Source organism: Dromaius novaehollandiae, chromosome 20, assembly GCF_036370855.1.
Source record: "Dromaius novaehollandiae isolate bDroNov1 chromosome 20, bDroNov1.hap1, whole genome shotgun sequence".
NCBI lineage: Eukaryota > Metazoa > Chordata > Aves > Casuariiformes > Dromaiidae > Dromaius > Dromaius novaehollandiae.
The window spans coordinates 9,470,089-9,487,381 of record NC_088117.1 but is presented as its reverse complement, the minus strand read 5'-3'; the positions used below and the strand labels follow the sequence as shown (position 1 = coordinate 9,487,381).

Below are 17,293 nucleotides of genomic sequence, written 5' to 3'. Positions count from 1 at the left end.
TGAGCAGGGAGCAGGTGCCGACGTGCTGGATGAGCCAGCCAAGAGCTGTTAGATTTGGGCCATTTGCAGCATGGCTGTGCCCAGGATTTCCCAGCCCTGCGGGGCAGATCTGTCTGCTACAAACCCCATGGACCGGTGTCGCCTCCTGAACACGCTTTGTTTGACCCAACTGTTGCTTTCCTGGTTCCCGGTCTCTTTGCTGGCTTCTTGGAGCTGTCCTGGCTGGCCGAGGTGCACAGGCAGCTGCGAGGCATGTCATTAATCCATTTTCTCCCCCTCCCCATGAAGGCCTGGGTTTGCAGGGTGCTGAGGGCCCATCCATGTCATGAGTTCAGGTGAACCCACAGCATGTGAGGGATCGACCACAGTAACGTTAACTCACTTCCCCTTCAGTGCCCGGCGCTCTGAGTTTCTCTGAATCGGCAGCTCTGAACAAGCGTGGTTCAGACCCTGGTTGTTTGTTAGCCCTTTTCTAATGCTGTAGGACCCTACTGGGAATGCCTCCTTCCCCCCGCACACCCCGCGACACGAAAAGTTGCTGCAGGCAGGCATGGATGTCACTGCTGGACTCGAGGCTGAATGTGGTTCCTGCCAGGCAGCACGGGAAACCTCTTGCCTGGGTTCCTCACACACGCACCACGGCTTGGCTAGAGGAGGTTTATAAATCATGTCATTTTTAGCAATACAAGATATTTAAGGCCTAGCTTTCTCCCTCCCCAGGGAAGTGGGAAAGGTCTCCTGTTACATTCCACCTCTGCCAGCATGGCAAACCCTACTGTTATCCTCCTAGTTATTTTAGATTGGCTTTACTTAGAGACCTGTGCTAAAAGAGAGAAGCCCATAACAGAGTTTCTCCTCTGCGGAGCAGCTGGTTTCCTGCCTCTCCGGGCTCAGGTGGAGGCAGGTTTGGGCAGGGTGGGATTTGCTGCAGCTGCTGCCCTATATAAAGGGGAGGTTAACCCACAAGCTGCCCCTAAGGAGGGGCTGCTGGAAATGCCAGAGCAGTTGGTGCTGGGGCTTGCTTGTCCTGCTGAAGGTAAGAAAATGCTGCTTCTGTGGCCTGCTTTATTCTTGCATCTGGATCTTGAGTTTTATGAAGGACTCTGCTCTTTGAGGTTCAGGTCTAAAAGTTTGTCTGGAGATGATGTGAGGTGCGAGTCCTGGGCTCAGCGCTGCTTCTTGAGCCTCTGTGTCCCTCGGCTGCTTATGGGCCTGTGCAGGAGGGTGGTGGGGAGCTGGGGCTGCCCAGGGCAGTGGCTCTTTCCCCCTCCCAGCAGGGCCCTGAGATGCTGAGGCCATCCTGGGGTGGGTGCATCTGAGCTTGCTGGGGGAGAAAGGGCTGATGAATGCAAATACTCAAAACTAACATTAGCCTTAAATATATCTGGCACAATCTGAGATATGACAATGGATGTGAAATTTGGGCTACATAGCAGCAATTCATTATTCAGTTAGCAATCTTTGTGATACGCAATCAAAGTAACTGCAATCATTATCGAGTGGTATTTTCTTAAGGTGGAGCACCCCGTTGGGAGGAGGCTGCTTTGAAGGGGTTAGTACAGCTGAGCCCTGCCTGGGTGCCTGGCACCAGGCTGGTGTTTGGGTGCTGTAGGGTTGAGCTGGTGTCAGTGGAGTTTGTGAGCTTGTCCAGCTGCTGTTTTGATGTGCTCAGCCTTGAGTCACACCGGGCTCCAGCAGCTATTCAAGTGTAAATGCAGACTTGTCTGGGACTATCTTCAAGCAAATGCATTAACTTGCAGCAAGGCCTCAGTTTGGCAGAGCACTTAAGGCAGGTGCTTGGATGCCTTCACATAGGCAAATGGGTGAGTGCCTTGCTGAACAGGGCAGCAATGGAAAGCTTATGTGGCAATCAAATGAGAAGGACTCATGGATTATGAGATGTTATAGGTGTGGTATCAACTGGGATATGGTTGCATTTAATATATTTGTTCAGAACAGCCAGTGAAGGGTGACTGTCCTATTTTCCCTGTTAGTGGCCTGAGCATTGATATCTTGAATGTGATGAGATTTGAGGTGATCAGAGGGGGTAAAGTGCTGGTATGCACCTGACACAAAGCAGTGAATGAGTTGAGCCAGAACCCTTTTTTCCCCCACATATTTGATTTATTTGGCTACATAAACATCAGAATAACTTTCCTAAATCTGTAGAAAAAAAACCTATTTTCCATGGCTATTACAGGGGTCTAAAGGCTATGCTGCTCAGCGCACTGTGGTGGTCGAGCCTTCAGTTAGTTGTGTAGATGCCCTGGTGAAGGGGACCGCATCTCGCAGGCCTTTCTGAATGGTAGGCACTGAACGCCCGTTTACGAGCCTCGCTGTCTGGAAAAGTACTGAGATGAGGACCAACCTGTAATGAAAGCAGCAGATATGACTGGTTACGGTGAGGAGCAGTCCAAAGAAAATAGGCTGTAGCACTAACAGGGAGCAGTTTAGTGCAGTGGTTTCTGTCTGTTTTGGAAACATTACTCCAGTTGGTGAAGTTAAACACATCTAACACATTTTAAATGAGGAGTGATTTTTCTGATTGACTTCAGGATATAATCTTATGCTGTTTCAGTAACAAGATCCTGTAGTCCCACTGTGATTCGTTGGTTATCTGACGTTTTCAAATGCTGGTGTGCCTTAAGATAGGCCCTGAAATAAATGGCTTGTTTTTCTCAGCAGAGAACGTGTGTGTGTGTCTCCCTCAGCCAGGCAGGGCCCTGTGAGCTGCTGGGGAAACCCTGGCTGGGGCTGGGGACACCTTCTGTGACTTGTCCAGCAAATACATGAACAGCCTCTGTCCTGGGAGCTGTGTATGAGGTGTGGAAGGGCTGGGAAAAAAATGCCTGGGGAAAGTCCCCTGGTGGAGTGAGGTCCCAGGAGTCCTGGGCTTGCACAGACTGTGTGAGGACGTTTGCATGTACGGAGCAGGTTTACCATGGGGGTGAGAGGCTTTACCTGCTCTGGCTCAATCCCTCGTGCTGTACATCTGCCTTGTGTGGATGTGCAGTGCTTCCTCCCACTTCCCCCACCCTGCTCAGGCAGGATGGATGTCAGCCTGGTTTTGCATATGCAAAAATACACAGCAGTCTTTGCCCTGAAAAGCTTGCTAGTGATCTCATTAATCAAGACAGACAAAGTGTATTTAGCTATTCCCCCTCTCTGGAGGAAGGCACTCAGGTGCTTAAATATACATTTGAGTGCCTAACTTCAGACAGTTGTTTTTGGCTGTTTTTGCTTTCTCACAAGCAGCAGCAGTGACATAACCCTTGTCAGAGAGGGAAACGTGTGGGAGGCAGAAGCAAAGGCTGCCTAAAGAGGTGGGCAGTTTCTGGGGGCCCTGCTGGAGTTAGCAGGGAGAATTCCCCCAGCTGGGCTGACTCTGACCTGCCATTAAAGATGCAGGAGTTTTCCTCTCTGACTTGTGTGGAGGCAGAGCTGGGCTTGTTAGAAAAATCCACCCCCTGAACCTACGGACAGCTGCCTCTCTTTAATGTGTTTCCCACTGTCCTCCTTGCCCAGCGGTGCTGGGAACTGGGCAGGATGCAATGTCTGCATTGGGTTGGGTTGAAGTCATGGGGGAAGAAACCAGCAGTTTATTCATTCCAGTCTTAGTCCAAAGCTCCCAGGTGAGAAATGACACACTGATCCACATGAGAACATTTGGCTGTGATTAAAATTAGCAGAGCCCTTGACAAAGTTGTGAGTGATGCCAGCTTCTGCCCTCAGTGTGAGTAAGTGGGAAGCACCAGGTGTAAGACAGGGGACAAGTGGTGCTCTAAAAAATGAGATGCCCTCTCATAATGAGGGACACCTGAGAAGTATGGATTAGTCCCAGGCCAGTAATTAGAGTCAAGATAAGGGTGTCCCTGGGTCAAAGGTCTTAATATGACAGAGACTGGTGCAAGAAGCCAATGCCAGAGTGATGAGTCCTCATCTCTGACTCTTCCAATTCATACATTAATTCTAAATGATGAAGTCAAAGGTACTTCCTCTAGAGACAGCTGATCAGCTGATGATCTTTGATTACTCTGGTATGGCTTTTGAACTGTTATGGTAGGATTTTGTCTGAATTGGGTCTGGAGCTTTGGCCATAACAGGACAGGAATATACTTAGTGGGCAAAAGCTTGGTGGTTTTCCTTGCAGGATGGGGTAGCTGTAATTGTTTTAAATTGCTGATTAGAAGTAATGCTTTGCTGTTGCTCATGGCCTCTTTTATTGTCAAGTTAAACTGCAGGACACTCCTGCAGTTGGGATGTTGTAACATCAGCCTTTGCCTCAAGCAATTAGGACAATAACAAACTTATCACTCCTAAAACTTAAATAAGTACTTGGGGGCTATTTTAATTTTGATTTCTTGGGATAATGTTTGAGATTGGAAGAATGGAAAGGATCACTGGCCAAGCATTAGCATGATCATGTGCATGCTGCAAGCAGAGGCAGGTGTGTTAATGGAGGACTAGTGAATAGCATGGGAGATGCAAAAAGGCAAAGCTGGTGTAGGAAAGGCAGATCCCAGCTGATACAGACTGGCAAGTCTGTGGGCAGCAGGGTATAAACCTCCCTGAGAAGGGTGCCCTGTGGGTGCTGTTGGCCTTAGGCCTCTGGTGTTAGGAAGTGTGTGTTGAGAAGCTGTGTGTGCAATACCTGCTTTGTACTCTGAGCACCCTTGGGTGAGGTTGGCTTGAAGGGTGAATGAGCAGCTTTGGGAAGGGTAGAAGTTTTAATTGCTACAGTTGGATGAAATGGCTTGCTATGGCTTGCAGGAGGTGTTAGGAATGAACCCCTTAAAAGGACCTAGGCAAGTAATAAGCAGTGGCAGGTTTTCCTCCAGCTGGGGGAAGACCTGATGCAGCTGCGGAGATGCTGCTCCTTTAGCTGCTCCCTTCTGTGTGCTCAGAGGTGGCTTCCCCTTGTTGCACGATTTTTCACTTTAACAACAAAGCAGTCCCGAGCCTCAGCCTCATTTTTTCCATCATCCATTTGATTGAATCCTTTTAGTGGGTGACAGAACACTTTCTTGAGCTCTCTTTACAGGGAACCAGTCTCAATTCCTTTCTTGAAACCCCTCTCATTTACAGGGGTCTAGCAAGTCCAAGCCCTTTTAAGTCCTCTCCCAATTTTTTTCCCCAAACAGCACAAAACAGTGTCATGTTTGCAGATTTCTTTGGGCAGAGTGGGGGTAAAATACACAATACAGGAGACAGGTACCCGCACACACGCTCACCTATCCACACCGCGTGTCCCCACACAGGCAGAGCCACGCGCGCACATACACATCGAGATGCAAATTATTGCTGCGAAGCTATCACTTGTAAAGCTTGACAGAAAATAATGAGAAACACTAAATCTTTTATAAGGTCAACACTCAAGCAGCTGTCAAACAAGAAAAGAATTTAGCGAAAGAGCCGCAAAAACTTCCATCGCCTCATTAAATCCAACAGGGCCGGGGCCTGGCGTGGTGAGGAGGCACCAGGGCGCCTCCGTTTTGTGTCAGTAATTTGCGGCGGAGGAAGAGGGAAGACGAAACAGCCAGCGCCGAAGGGGCCTAGGGGGAGGCTGGGGAATCGTTAGTGCGCCAGGAGCGGCCTCGGCTCCTAATTGGAAGCATTGGGCATTATCAACGGAGGATTTGCCTCGGCTCCCTGACAGCTATCTAGGCCTGGAATGATAGCCCACTTGTCAGTGTAAAAGACCATTAAAAACAAACCATTTTGATTTAATTGGAGGTGGTGCGCTGGGGGCCCAGGTGAGGCGCTTCATCAGCTGATGTTGGCTGCTGATGCCTTTTTCCCCCTGTATTGATGGCTTTTTTTCCCCCTCCCCTCCCTTTCAAAACCTGTCTAGGAAAGAGAAAGAGGTACTGAAAGATCCTTCACAGCCGCATCGAGAGCCGCTTTCAATAGGGTTGTCAACAAATGCCATGACAAGTTAGAGAGAGGCAGGTATTTTTAAAACAGACGTTATTCTGTCCAAGATGAGCCACGCTCGGAGGTGCGTTGTTGGATTATTAGGGTTACAAATGCTGCAGCTTTTCCTGGCGGTAGCATGCTTAACCCCATCGATGAGCGGGGCCTATTTGCTCTCCCACCTTCCTGACTCGAAGGACAGAGGGAAACATGGGACAAAGGAGTCTGGGGTGGATGGTCCTTATTTGCTTCAAAAGCATGATGATATCAAAAAGCGCTCGGTCATTTTTGGCTGCTGTATTTAATGCCCCATTGGGATCTAGGGGTGTTTTTTGCTCCCTGAAAACAAGGGCCATAGCTGTGTTCTAAAATTCACTGGTTGCTTGGGCTGGGCAATGGTGCAAGTGCAGGAGAATTTACCCACTCAAGCCATAACCCAGCCATGCTGCCCTTTGGCAAATGTGTTGGGCCTGGACCCAAGCAGGTAACTTCTCATGCTGGTGTTGCCTTGAGACTTGAATCCGGACCCTTTCTGTGCCAGGCAGGAGTGTTACTCCAAGCTGTGTTGTCAGCTGGCGGCTGATGTCTCTGCTGAATGGGTCATGAATGAAACCGAGTCTGTTTAAAAAGCACTTTGGTGAAACTGCATACAGAACAGCGGGAGGCCCTGCAAGCAACAGCGGGGGCTCACCTGAAAGATGAGATGGCCTGAGCGGTTTTACCCCACTGCGTTGGGGAGGATCCGATCCTGAGGCTGCATGGGGATGGGTTGTGGGCTCTGCTGAGCCCTGGCTGCAACAGCCACAAGCCCTCAGGTTACTGCCTTGGTTCATCACACAGATGCTAGAAGTGATGAGCTTGAGTGGATTTGGGGTCTCACACTGGTGCTTTGATTTAGGGGTCAGAACTGTTTCTTCCCCTCCTTTTTTTTTTTTAAAAAAAAAGGCCTTTTGGAGCTGTTTATGCTCTGTTTCACTGGTGTCAATCAGTGAAAATGCCAGAGGACTTCATGGGTTGCCATGTCACTGGGTGGAAGGATGGACTAAGGGTGGTAGAGGATGGGGTAAGGATGACTGAGAGGCTCTTAAGTGTTCTGGGTGTCTGCAAAGGGCCGCTGGGAAAGACTGGACCATGGAAATGCCTTGCTGTGATGTGAGCAATCACACTGCTGGAAGTTCTGGTTCTTAAGCAAAATAAGAAAACCTTGTTTTTCTTGAGACAGTTTAGTGCTGGTGATTGGAGCCTGCATTAGTTACAGGGTGACCACAATGCGGGAGGTGAAACCTCTGCTGTTGTCCCAAAGGAGCTGTGGAAGCGTTACCCCTGGAGGTAGCTGGGTCTCTGCTGCCTGTTTGGGACCTTGCACAATGTTGTATTCTATTTATATTGTGTCTATTGTAAGCTAGACACCAATTAAGGCCAATTGTGCTTTTTTGGATTGCTGTTACTGGACTGGGACCCAAAAATTCATTTCACTTGGGCCACTAAATGGCCACCAGGTGATACTGACCCTTGGTCAACCAAAACCCCAGCTGAAGCAAGGCTTGATGTGATACCAGAGTGGAAAGCTCTCATGCTCATGGCTTTATTCCTTAAAGACTATCTAGGCCCCAGGAGACAAGTTTGATAATGTTCCACCTATATGAAGTTTTGCTGTCCTCCTGAAACCTGAGAGATAAATGCTATAGCTGAGAAGCTAGCCCACTGTGCGCTATGCGTATCAAACATGGGTTATTTAAGCACAGTCTATGGCTTTTCTGACAAGACAACTGCAAGATTACATGAGCTGTGCTTGTCAGTTCAGCTCTTTAGACAAAAATAGAGGTAAGGCATTAAAAAAAAATGCAGAACACTTTTGTGTGTGTGTTAAACCTCAACTGTTAATTCTGATGAAGGATCAGGCTGCAAGCAGATATCGGATCCCTGGTGAGAATCAAATTCTGGAGCCCAGAATTTTGCTGCAAAGTTTATACAGTGGGGATTCCTCTAATTACTTTCACTGGAAATTTACCTGACAGAGCTTTCCCAGGTAACGCAAGGCGTACGCGGGAGAGCCGCTCATGCGTTGACAGAGCCTTTGATTTTGTGCCAGGTTGCAAATTAAGTCTTTTGCCAAGGTACCCGAACACTTGCTCGTCAATTGCTTATTGCTTATTCATATTGCGCATCGAGCACAGCTCGTTTCATCTGCTCGGGAAGGCAGCGCGTGTTGACAAAAGTGTTGTCCAAAGTTGCTGCATTTTCTTTCCTCCCCCTATTTGGTCAAGTAAACAAGAATATTTCTCCCTGGAAAGCAACCTTGAATGTCTGCACAAGTTGGAATTCTCTAACGAGCAAAGAAAAAAAACTTAACGTGTGTCAGTGACACATGGTGGAAGTAGGTATTTTGATGCACGGGCAAATTCTGTCCTTCTACATCGCTGCTGTGAAGCGCTTCCACCAAAACACACTGCCATTCTGGACTGACTTGGCAGAGCCCTGAGAGTCTATCCCAGAGTGGCCAGTGTTGACTTACAGGTTTGGACTGTGACTGTCAAATATTCAGGTGAAGGCAGGATAAGTCACACCCTGCACTCGCACTCTGCAGGCAGCAGGGCCTCAGGGGATGCTCTGCATTGGCAGCAATGTCCTTCTGAGAACTGGTGGACACGGGTACCATTCTGCCCCAGTGAGTGACGTGGGGATGAGACGCATCCTGTGAGCCAGGAGATGGGGGTGCCTGTTTGAGCCTGTGTTGGTTGCCTGAGCTCTTGCAATACCTGGGGAATACAGTTCAGGGGTGGGAGCCCTGTGCCTTGCTGTGGGCATGTGGGGTGGGCTTCTGGCACTGCACCCAGGGCTGCTGGGTGGCACGGGGACTATTCTTGCCTCCTGGTATCTAGTTAGCACGGGGCTCCCTCCCCTCCTAGGGTGCCTGAGTGGGAAGATGCCCAGTGAAGTCTTGGTGCAAAGTCCTAGCTCTGTTACCAAAATCTGTGCCCAGGACTCATGGCACTGCACATAGGGCAGAGGTTTTCTCGGGGTAAAAGACCTTCTTGTGGGTGGCTGAGGAGGGGAGGGCAGTAGACATGCCTCACCGAGGCAAGCAAGGGGTTAAGTCCTGGGCTTTGTAAAACAATAAAATAAAAATACTTCCATTCAGCAACTTTCACTAATGAACTGCTCGCCAGGACATGACTGGCTCCCCGTGACCTGTTCGTCTCTGCGAGCTGGGGGGGCCCAGGAGACCACGCGCCAGGTTAGTCTTCCAGAGCGAGACGCAAAGCAGGAGCGATTGCCTGGCGTGGGAGAGCCTGTAAATCACATGGTTAGCTTAATAGTGTGGGCTATTATTCTAAAGCAGTGGGGCTGAAACCTAAATCCAAATGAAAATATAGTCAATTTGTCCATACTTTAGCGACTGAATGACTATGTAATATCACAGCCCTGGCAACGCGGAGAGAAGGCAGAGGCAATTAGTGGGGAGGGCAAAGCTGCTTTGTTTTCCTCTCTTCGGCTTCCTCTACAAGCCCTAGCATGATGCCAGGTGATGGTCTTGCCTGGCCCTAGAGGAAAGTCCAGTTTAAGAGCCAGTAAAGACAGGTAAGCCCAGTTTTTGCAGCTATATGTGAGGGGCCAGGAAAAAAATGTAGAGCAAATTCTCCTTTCTACCTTTTTTTATGGGCCTAGAAGAATAAAATGTCATCTTTCTGCTGACCACTGCTGTGAATCACAAACATTGCCCTAGCAGGGAGCTCTGCACCACTCCCCCAGACAGGCCAGGCTGGGAAAGGCACCAGACAACAAGGATGAATGGCTTGAGGACATATTGCACCCCTGTGCCTCGCACCAGCCTCGGGCCACAGCCTCTCTGCTGGAGCACTGGAGCTGTGTGGCTGGCACAGCTCTGTCTCCCCCCGCTTCCCCCCAGTTGTCGATTAGCTGTTTGCCTTTCATGGGTGCTAACCAAAATAAGAAAAAAATCTGACAGTCTTTGTCTGCTCACCCCCAATTCAGAAAAGCTGATGACCGCATGCTTAGATACCACTGGAATCCATAGGACTTCAGCATAATTCCCCTGAAAACTAAAATATTCAAGTCCAGACCTTGCTGCTTGGACTTGACAGGTCTAGCTTTTCTGTGATGTCATTCTGCAAGTCCCTGCCACTAGAGGATCTTCCAGGATGGATGGGCTTCTAGTAGAGAAAAATCAGATGACTAGTCAGACCCTAGTAATAGAGACTCCCACCTTTTGGTGGTGGTGGGGAAGCCTGGCAGGGGTAGTGGGGAGCCTGAGAAAGGGGACCTGCTTTAAGGAGCCTTGTAATTCAAAGCAGCTCCCTCATGAACATCTACATGCAGCACTCTGCCACTTCATGTGTAAGCTGGTACTATTCAAAGCTTCTTCTGGCCTTTAGTCTGTATTTTGGATGAGAGCAGAGGGCCTGAGACATGTACTGACTGTTAACTGTGCATTATATAAATCAAAGGCAGCATTTTGGTAAAGTGGTTAAAGTAGACAGTGTGGAAAAACTGTCCTGCCCAGGCAATGGAGTCAGTTTTAAAGCCATAAGGTAGCTCTTCACCACCAAGGAAGTGCCTGGGAAAGAGGTTTCATGAGGGCAGAAATGCTGCAAGAACAAATTTCCTCACCTCACTCTGGAGAGCTCCTTTTTGTCACACTTGTGGAGTGTGATGGAGTGAATCCTGCAGTCTGGCTGTGCTTGGTTGAAGGGCTGGACCAACCTGTTGTCTTTCAAGGCTGTTCCATCACTGCCTACTCAGGACCCAGCTTTATGGAGACACAGATTAAGGCACAGCTTGGAGGCTATTGAGCGGCTTGTGAAGCCATCAGCTTTCCTTAGGTCATTACTGCTCCTCACAGGGCAAAAACTTATGGATGCACAAGCAAACTTAATTTTTCATGGAGGAAGCCAGGCTCTGGAGTTCCACTGAGCAATGAATTTCCTGATCCAAGTTCTAATATGGGCTGTGCCTGTTAGATCTGCATCTGGGACAAGGCAAACTTTCCAGGTTAATGTAGGGAGGAAGAGGAGGATTACAGAAAAGATGCAAATGAACTGTCCCTCCTGCCCCAGCTGCTGCTCCTGAGGAAGAAGGGAAGAGGAGAGAGGAAGGAGAAAAGGCAGGAAGGAGAGGGGAAGACTCAGGAGCTGGGTGGGAGACCTGCAGGTGGGGAGGAACTGCAATTGCAGATGAAACAGAAGGGAAAGCATGGAAAAGCAAAGCAGAGGCTGAAAAATGAATAGTGATGGAAAGGTCTGGGGTGAGAGGAGCTCTAAAGAGGAGGCTTGCCCCAGTATCTCGTGTGACTTGCACAATCTGTTTAACAGCGATCGGTCATGTTCCTTCCCTGACACTAGCCGCAGCAGCAGCAGCTCTGTGCTGACAGGCAGCCGGGATAAATGATTACTGACATATGCTAATCGGACAGTCTTAGACAGGACATAAGAAGAATACATCAAGGTGGTGCAAAACACATTTCTTGGTCGAAACTCTCCAACTTGTTCAAGTACATTAGCTTCAGGAAGTCACAAGCTCTCTTCGTTGTTTTGAACTACAGTTAAAAATCAACAGCTTAGCAAAAAAAAAAAAAATCGGAACAAGGGCCTGGGCGGAGGCTGAGAGGCTCTTTGCAGTGGTATCTATCAATGCCAGATATGATTTTGGCCACGTAAACTCCCTGCAGGGTTTCAGTGCTCTCAGACTTCCTGGCGTCTCCTTTCCGTTCTCCCTGCCTAACTCTTCTTGCTTCCTTCCTAAAATGCCCCCAGCTCTTCGCTTGAAGTTTCCCTGCAATTTACACCACAAACAAAGCTAGCAGGATTCAAACAAGTACCCCAGAGCCCAGCAGGATGCATAGATGAATTCAGGGAGCTATTTAGATCCCATTGCTAGAACAAGAAACCTTCACCTAGACTCTTATTTGGATCAGTTGAAGTATCATATACACCTGTAACCTGGTTAGACCCTCAGCTTGGTCTCAGAATATTGTAAATCGGGTAGTTTAGAGAGCTATCAAGAGTGCAGGCTTTCTGGAAATCGTATTCTTGAGGGGAAAATACTTCTTGAAACACATAACTAGTTCAAGCCACATCAGGTTAATGATGAGATGAGAGGGTGAGAGGCTGCACAAGCACAGATGTGACTGTCCTGCTTGTTCAGGGCAGCTGTGGGAAGGCTGGATGCTGGGATGCCAGTAGAGAGCAAGGGCTGCCTGAGTAGTGATGGGGAGGTGTGAAAAGAGGCTTCTAATCTGGTGAAGCTCATGAAAGTGCACACAAGTGAGCAAACAAGTCATTAACCCATCATCTGTGCAACTGCTGCCTGCCTTCCAGGTCCTACAGCTGCATGAAAAGAAAATCCCACCCTGAAGCCCAAAAGGGGCTGATGTTTGAACGTGTCCAGTGCAGGAGCATTGCAGGGTCTGGGTCTCGCACACTGAGCTCTGAGGCAAGAACCTCATGTCTATCTTCATCATGCGTTAAGGGTATAATTGGGGCATGTGGACAAGGTTAGAGGTAATCACTGCATTTGGACAAGCGCTCCATACCTTCTCCAAGCGGGGCAAGTGCCAGAAGGACTCCTCTTTTGCAGGTAGTGGGTGTTTTCGGAGAAGTGTGGTGCGAGTTTCATAAGCTTTCTCTTTCTGTAACAAGATAAATAAGAAAAAGGCTTGAAATGGCCACACAGCTCTATCCATCAGGCCAGGGCCATGCAGCAAAATGACACTGGGATGAACCAGGCAAAAAGTCAGTTTGGAACAATGGTCACTGGTGCATCCCTTTGGGAAAATGTGACGCTGATACTTACCTGATCTGGGTCATCTCTCATATCCATATGGCTAAAGCTGATATCTAGAACACAGTGATGAGGAAAGCATGAACGCCCGCCTGCTATCACAGTGCCTATCTTGCATGGCAGTGAGGTGACTGCTGTCCATAGGAAGCCCTGTGCTTGAGCTAGGGCAGTGGGCCATCACCAGCTGTGGAAGTCCTTCCTGCCGCCCCCACCACAGGGAAAACTTTGCAGTTGTCCATTGGGTGTTGCTCTCCTGGCTAATTGCAGTTTGCAATGCTTGATAGTCCCAGCACGAGCCAGTGCAGGTACTGGGTGAATATTTCGGCCAACGTGTGAAACCCTGGGGGATCTGTTTGCTGCGTGGTCTAGTAGATAGGTCTGTGTTGCTTAATTTAGCAATTGGCGGCTGCAGGCTTCAGAAACTCGATGGAGGGAACTTAGCTATTAAAAGCATCAGTCATTAATAGATCAGGTAAGAATGCATTTTTCCAGTATCCTAGATGCGTGCATTCATAAAATAGCTGCTAATTAAGAACACTGTATTCTCGTGCTTCAACTATAAAGCATACTTTGTGATGGCAGTAAGCCCATTGAAATTGGTCATTACCATATTAGCTCAACTTTTCTTTGAGCCATTAACTAATAAACCAGTCGTTGGCTGCTTTTAAATGTTATTACAATATTGCTATGTTTAATGGCACAGAGTTTCCCTCTAACAACTGCGCGGGTGCCAAGATCAGGGCTAGTGTGGGTCCTTTGAACGTTTGCTGCCTGCTCTGTTGTTTTGTCCTTTGTCACCAGTAACCTGAGCAGAGCTGATGGTCTCCTAAGGACAGTCTGTGGGGCTCCTGCAGTGAGGATGACATTAAATGCCTAAGATAATTTGAAGCCTAATTCTTTATTATGACAGGGACTTTTAGTATTGTTGCAATGCAAAGAGGCATGGGTGAAAATGAGAATTAGAGCCTCCACCTTTATTGAGATAAGGTGCTCAGCTGGGTACACAGAGACTAGAGGCATATCAATGCAGACAGATGCTTAATGATAGCTGGATAGGTGTCTCACTCAGCTCCTGGGTGTATCCTTAGAAACAAAATTCTTTGTAAAAAAAAAAAAAAAAAAAAAAAAAAAAAACTCTTTTGTCTCTAGGTCACTTTCAGGCACACACACAGTGATTGGCACATCTGGTGTTCGCTCCCACAGCATTGCTCTGCTGGACATGCTCTGGCCAGAGCCAGGCTCAGCTCAGGCTGGAAGCAGCTGATCTTTTAGTTATGCTTTGCCAACCTTCTAGTAGTCAGGGAAAAAAATTTCCCAGCTGAGCTTCCTCCCTGTGGCTGGGACACATCCATCCGTGGGGCGGTGGGCACTCGTGCCAGGTAGCAGTGCTATGCGTGCCTGGGGCAAAGGAAGGAAAAGGACAACTGCAGAGTTATCACCTTTTTTTTCTCCTCTCGCTGGATCACTGTTGTTGCCCTCTGCTGTTCCATCCACAGCTCCTTGTACTTGTGATGGAGGAGATCAAAGAAGGGAGTGGAAGGCCTAGGAAACATTAAAAAGACAACAATAATCTCCAGGGTTAATGCCCCTTTTTGCCTCCCCATGCTGATTCCTCTCTCTGCTTCTGATGGAAAATGTGGCTAGTGACAACATGGATAAACCCTTGCAATGGGAAAGTCTTCCTCTACCTAGAGGAAGAATCAAACATCCATTTCTTTGCAGTTTGCAATGCACCGCAAATGGCACGTGCTTGTGGTACCCTGCAGCAGGACCACCCCAGGGCAGTCTCCAGACTGGGCACCAGCAACCTCTCTGCGCATCCATCCTGCAGGGGCCACATCACCACCTCCGCTCAAGCCCGCAGGCTGTGGCTCAGCCCTGCACCATGTCGCAGCTCCCGGAGAGCATTCCTCTGCTTGTGCCCAACTGTGGGGAATGAAAGCACCCATGGGGGCAACATCCTGAAGTGAGCTTGGCCTTTGCATCACCATCCTGGAGCTCAGAGCAGCAGCTTTGGCTCTGACCAGTTGTAAATAGTCCTGCTGGGCCCTTGTACTAGTGGGTGTAAAGTGTGTTTTGCTAAAATAACACTGCTATATTATTCCAAAAAGCTAAATCAGATGCAATGATGGATTGAGTGAGAGGGAGAAGTGCTGTCTTAAGCAATCTGGGCACAGACAGAAACAAACTCAGTGCAGATGAGGTCAGGTGTCTGAAGTGGAAAGCCCAAACTGCTGAGTCCCAGCCTAGTGCCTCAGCTGTGCTTGCTGGATGGATTTGCCCCTTGAAACGGGGCACCTGGGAGCATCCCAGCCAGGAGGGGACAGCAGCAGGGAACAGCTGTTGATGACTGTGGTTCTACAGAAATGGTAAAAATAAGAAAGTAGGTGCTTGTTGGGCAGCGTCCAAGTTAGCCGCACTGAGCTGGCATTAGCCTGACCAGCTTGTGGCAGAGCTGCAGCCTGGACTTGTGCCTTGCACCTAGAAAGTGAGGATGCTTTGGCTTCCTCAGCCACCATGAAAGGCAGAAATGGCAGTGGGAGCAATGGAGCAGCAGCTTTCTTGCCATGAGGACAGCGTATCACTTATCACTGCGGTTGTGGTGCTATTTTTTTCCCCAGCAAAGAACATTTGAACTCCTGAGGGTCGAGAAGGTGGTGGAGGACCTCCAGCTTAATTTTTACCAATTCTTGTCCTTGCACACCTTCCTGAGGAGGGCCTTTTCCCATCTCAGCAGCAACTAGTGGCAACATGGAGCTAACAGGCCCAGCTCTGCTCACACTTGTGGTCTGCAGTGCCTTTGGCTTCTATAACAGAAAGGCACAGGTTTCCCTGCCTGTCCAGACCAGCCGCGAGATGCTGGTGTCTGGGGCTCGCTACTGGGGCTTCTCCTGGGCCTCCTCCAGGAGGTGGGTTTCCATGGAGAGAGTCTATCCGCTGGGCCACGGAGAGGGCTGCTTCTGCTGCTTCCAGGTTTTCAGCAGGAATCCGTCTGAATTTGGTAGCAGCCAGCTTTTAGCAGTCTGGAGGATCTTTGACAGTGGCAGAGGGTGCCAGCAGCGCGTATGCAAATAGTAACTCTTCTGTTCCTTGTTCCTTCACCCCTGCCGTGACTTTTATTACTTAATTATTGCACACCGCATGCTTCAAAACAGCCTAATCTATGGTCGTGTTTTCTAATGATACTAGATGTGCAATCCAGCAGTCTACATCCCAAGGGGGCATTCATATCAGAGGAGACATCCTTCTGCAGACCTCCCGTTTCATAGATCACATGCTGCAGGGCTTTTCAAGGCTTTGCTTACAAATCAGCTGTGCTCCGGACTGTTATCTGGAGACGCCCTGTGCCAAGGGGGACGCTGCCACTTACCCCTTGCCTTCGCTTCTTCCCCCTCCTTCCCTTCCAGTTTGGTGTTTCATGTCGATCAGAGCTGGGCAAATTATTTACAAGGCATGGAAGATCTGGCAAAACTGGGGTAGTTCTGACAAGTGCTGGGTGGCTTATTGCATGGATGGGGCTCCAGTCTCATTGTACGGCGTAGAGTTTGGTAGTCCTGGCGCAAGTACCTAGTGCGCCGTGCGCGTGGGCTTGTATCCTTGCCCAGTGCCACCCTGGGATAACTCCAGGGGGGATCTTGGCTCGACCTTGTATCATGCTGCAGTATGCACCAGTACAGCAGTAAAACTGGTGGAGGAGTGGAAAATGCCCCAGCCAGCGCTGGCATCGTTGTGGGTAGGAACGGCCGTGCTAGACGTCTGCTTGCTGAGCACAAGGGCTTTGCTCTCCCAGGCAGAAGCTTTCCTGGTGTGCCCAGATAGCAGGGAGAAAAGCAGGACAACACCAGGGCTTTGTGGGGAGTGTTTGATTATTGATTTTTGTGGTAGCTGAATGTGTGTTTACATCTCTGTGGAGGTGACTTTTACCATCTCTGATGGACCAGCCAGTTGGTGACTGATTAGTCCACAGCTGGCTTGTAAGTAAATGCTTGAAAGGACACATTTGGGTTGATGCTCTTCAGAGGTTCTTCCCTGCTGTGTGATTAATCACATTTAAGTCCTGATCCAGCAAAGTATAGAATCATGCCTGGGATAATACATGCATGAGCCACCTCTTTGAAATTAGTAGGAGTAACCTGTGTGCTGAGTTATCCGCTTATGTTCTGCTGGGGCTGTAGAAAGTGATGCTTCATCTGTCTTTTCCGGGCTCCTTTGAGAGAAATACAGAGAAAGTGGGGAAGAGAGGAGGGGATTTTGGGTAACACAGCCTGCTCCAGCAACTTTAGTCAGAAATGTCAATGAGGAGGTTTCCCTTCGTGGGTCAAATGCTGATCCCATTGGAGTGGATGGGAATTTTGGCCCTGGTATCAGTGCAATTTGGTGCTATGTCAGTACTTCTCATTTGCAGCTGACCTATGGGAAACTCTTCTCTCGCGTTAGTGTTATTTAAGGACAGGATTGAGCTGCTCTGTTTTCTTTTGTCACTGCTCTGAACTGGGAGGATTTTGCTGCTGCTCTTGTCTGTGGGTGCTGTGGGGAGGGGGAAAGCATCCGCTGAAAATACTTATTGTGGATTAAAACC

The 17,293-nt window shown here is 48.9% G+C and overlaps 1 protein-coding gene across 1 annotated transcript in view; it reads right to left on the bottom strand.

The window, feature by feature from the left end:
• Nucleotides 1-2,117: 2,117 nt before the first annotated feature.
• CFAP77 (cilia and flagella associated protein 77) overlaps nt 2,118-17,293 on the bottom strand; it is a 32,893-nt gene continuing 17,717 nt past the window's right edge. The window contains exons 6-8 of the mRNA XM_064524054.1: nt 14,154-14,256; nt 12,467-12,562; nt 2,118-2,368 (exon numbers count right to left, since the gene is read on the bottom strand). Coding sequence (XP_064380124.1) covers nt 2,246-2,368; nt 12,467-12,562; nt 14,154-14,256 — 322 coding nt within the window. The 3' untranslated portion in view covers nt 2,118-2,245. The remainder of the gene's footprint in view (nt 2,369-12,466; nt 12,563-14,153; nt 14,257-17,293) is intronic.